General features: G+C 42.9%; 1 protein-coding gene across 1 annotated transcript; it reads right to left on the reverse strand.

Moving 5' to 3' along the window:
- Positions 1-350: 350 nt before the first annotated feature.
- klf2a (Kruppel like factor 2a) lies at positions 351-2,987 on the reverse strand. Its single transcript, XM_071344981.1, has 3 exons — positions 2,576-2,987; positions 1,433-2,360; positions 351-1,306 (listed from the first exon to the last, which is right to left on the reverse strand). Exons 1-3 carry the CDS (start codon positions 2,651-2,653, stop codon positions 1,131-1,133), a joined length of 1,182 nt encoding a protein of 393 aa, XP_071201082.1. The 5' UTR covers positions 2,654-2,987; the 3' UTR covers positions 351-1,130.
- Positions 2,988-3,282: the final 295 nt, after the last annotated feature.

A 3,282-nucleotide genomic window follows, 5' to 3' on the forward strand; every position in this document is an offset into this window, starting at 1 on the left:
CATCTATATTAAGTCTCTGTAATTATGTAAATGTGATGTTTGTATTTATAGGCTGTATGAGCCACAAGACTCTGGCAGTGGCCCTGTGACAGATGGAAAACATTGCACTCACATTCACACACACACACATTCATATTGTAAACTGCTCAGGCCTGAACTGGCCTATAGGATAGCTGGCAAGCCATTCACACAGGGACAACTATAGCTTATGGTTGATGTAAAGATACAGGAAGTATTGTTGATGAGTTTATGACTGGTGTGATGATGATACACAGATGTCAGGGCTGTTCCATTTTCCTTTGTCAGGATAATAGACAGAAAGCCACAAGGATTTCACTCAAAGTCAAGAATAATGTTGTTCAATTAGTTTAATATGTACATTAAAATAAACTATTTACATTATATAAAAATGTATTTACATGGCATTAATACATTTACTCAGAAAACCAAACAGAACAGTTTTAAGTCACAAGACGTTTAGCCCTTTGTCATGTTGAGATGGACAACTATTTCCATAGTTTTAAAGACCCTGACATCAAATGTTATTCAACAGATAAATGCACACACAGAACATTCAATTCTAGCCTCTGAAGACTGGAAGGCAGTTTTAGATCAAAACATTGTCTTAAAGCTTATTTCATGTTCTGTTTACAGTTATAACACTTACATAAACTTAGTTTTTTTTGCCATTAGAAAATATGGCACTCGTAGGATGCATATATATAATAGAAGGCACTATCGTGACTATCAAAACACATCATGTTAAACAATGTAATTGTCAGATTCCAGTTGCGTCAGAGGTGTATAGGGCCAGCCTCATATGTTGACTTGAATTCACAAATGCAAACATCGTGTAATGCATGTTTAAAGCCTTTTTATAGAAATATTATTCGATAAAAAATAACAAAGTAGTACCAGCTACATATTTCAAAAATAGTATTTGTATATAGAATTCGTTAATTGGTCAAGTCGGACCACGTTTTATGTTCTCATGCTGTTTTCCTATTACCCCCCCCACCCCCCCACCCCCAAATTTAAATAAACTAAAATACGAAATACATATTTTGGAGACATCTTTCTTGATGTTGTTCTTGGTTAATTTGGCATAGTCCTCAATCGTATGTGATTTCTCACATGTGTCGCTTCATGTGCAGCGCGAGGTGGTCGGACCTGGAGAAGGCGCGCTCACACAGGTGGCACTGGAACGGCCTGTGTCCAGTGTGCTTACGGAAATGGCGCGTCAGCTCGTCGGAGCGGGCGAACTTCCAGCCACAACCCTCCCAACTGCAATGGTATGGTTTTTCACCTGTTGAATTACAAAATGGAAAAGACCATAAGTATACTGACATAAAACCCAGTTCTTTGCAACACATAGAGCCAAGTAGTTCAAGTTTGCAATAAGCATAAAGAGAAAATGAGGAATATTCCTTACCGGTGTGCGTTCTGTGGTGCGCTTTCAAGTGCGAGCTCTTGGTGTAGGTTTTCCCGCATCCAGCGAAAGTGCAAGTGTGAGACGCTGTGCGCTTCCTTGGCCAGGAGCGCCGACCCCTCTTTGGCTTTGAGTCCATCATCTCCAGCGGGGAGGACGGTGGAGTGAGTAGCACTCTCTGGTTGGTGGGCTGCATACCCATTCCGTCTTCATACATCCCGAACTGGTGTGCGCTCTGGTACGGGAGCTGCATCTGTTGGGGCGGGTGAGAGTGAGGGTATCCCGCTGCGGAGCGGTAGCTCTGGGGGAAAGTCATGGAGTGGCACATCTGGGGCTGACAATCGGAGCTCATCAGGTCGTCTGGGCTGAGAGGCGGTGTCATGTTCCCCGCAGCCTGTGGAGAGTTGGCTAGTCTCGGCTGCTCGAAGGACATCATGCACGAAACGTTCCCCTCCTGCTTGATCTTTGGGCAGCTCTGTGGCACCATGCCCATAAGCGGTCCGTAACTGTCCATGGATGGCTCGACCTTGATGTTGTCTACAAAGTCCTGATTTGGGAAGGCAGAGGAACTGACTAGAAATCTCCCATGGATGCTGTTGCCGGAAAGCTGGTGGCAGAAGCTGCTGTCAAGCTCAGTGCGCAGGAGCTCAGCCATCAGGCTGTTGTAAGGTGGAGGTGGGCTGCTCATCTCGGGCAGCGTGTAGGTAGACTGCATCCCGGAGTGATACATGTTGTTTTGCTCTGCTAGCCTGTACTCGACTCCCGTCCCGGAGGATGGAGTGTTGTCTGTGCCGGTGGTGTTAGAGAGAATAAACTCCAGATCCAGGAATTTATCGAGCTCTTCTTCGTCTTTTCTGCCCATGCAGTTGTCCATGCTCTCCACCACAGCACAGCTGGAATGCACAGACCTGTCCATCTCTCCCTTCCACCTCTGGAATAATAAAGGATACCATTAGTGAAATTATAATATAAAAATACAACTCTATATATATTTCGGCTAACTGTTAAATTGCCAAACTTTACCAACAAATATTGGTTGATTCTACATCTGGACTGAAATGCTATTTCTTTATTATTACATAAATTGACCAACAACATGTAAAACAACCAACAAACATCTCTAAATACATAATCCAATATACTTACATTTTCCCAGCATTTTTCCTTTTGGTTCGCAAATGTAGCGATGGATGGTAAAATGGTCCCGGTTAAGGCCATTTCCATAGGTTGTAATTTTCTTGAATAAAAAACGTTATTTCTGTCTAAGAATATTAGCAAACGCGATGTAGACTGGAGTCCACACGAGAAACTATTTGTAGTAGTATAAACCACTACTTCTCACTTCAAGTACTGTTTCAGAGTCATGTGAAAGTTTGATTGGTAGGAGTTCCTATACCTTATAAATATTGTAGCTGAAAAGCTGGACCAATTGTACGAAGCGGCGGAAACACGCACTACCCGTCCCTAAATTTAGCCCTATATAAAGCCAGTGAGCCCAGTGAGCGCTTGTAGTCTCTTTGCTTTCCCTCTTGCGCTCGTGCGAGCTTTAAAGACACCTCTATACAAGCCCCTCCTGCACAGAAACGAGTTTAACAAGTATAACCGTAAAGCTGCGCTTGTCAAAGTCCGCCCCCTTGAAAAAAGAAGAGCAAGCAATTAACACATTACGAATAGGGTAACGATACCGAAAGATGCACGCACGGTACGAGAGTCAAAGTTACGCATTTTGGATAAAATATGACGCAAATATGACGCATTGTATTTCAATATAGGCTAATATTAGTACATCCCAATGCATTACACACCTTCTCCTTCAACCCAATATAATCCTCATACACAAAAACCAAAACACA

This window comes from Salvelinus alpinus, chromosome 16, assembly GCF_045679555.1.
Source record: "Salvelinus alpinus chromosome 16, SLU_Salpinus.1, whole genome shotgun sequence".
Classification (NCBI taxonomy): domain Eukaryota; kingdom Metazoa; phylum Chordata; class Actinopteri; order Salmoniformes; family Salmonidae; genus Salvelinus; species Salvelinus alpinus.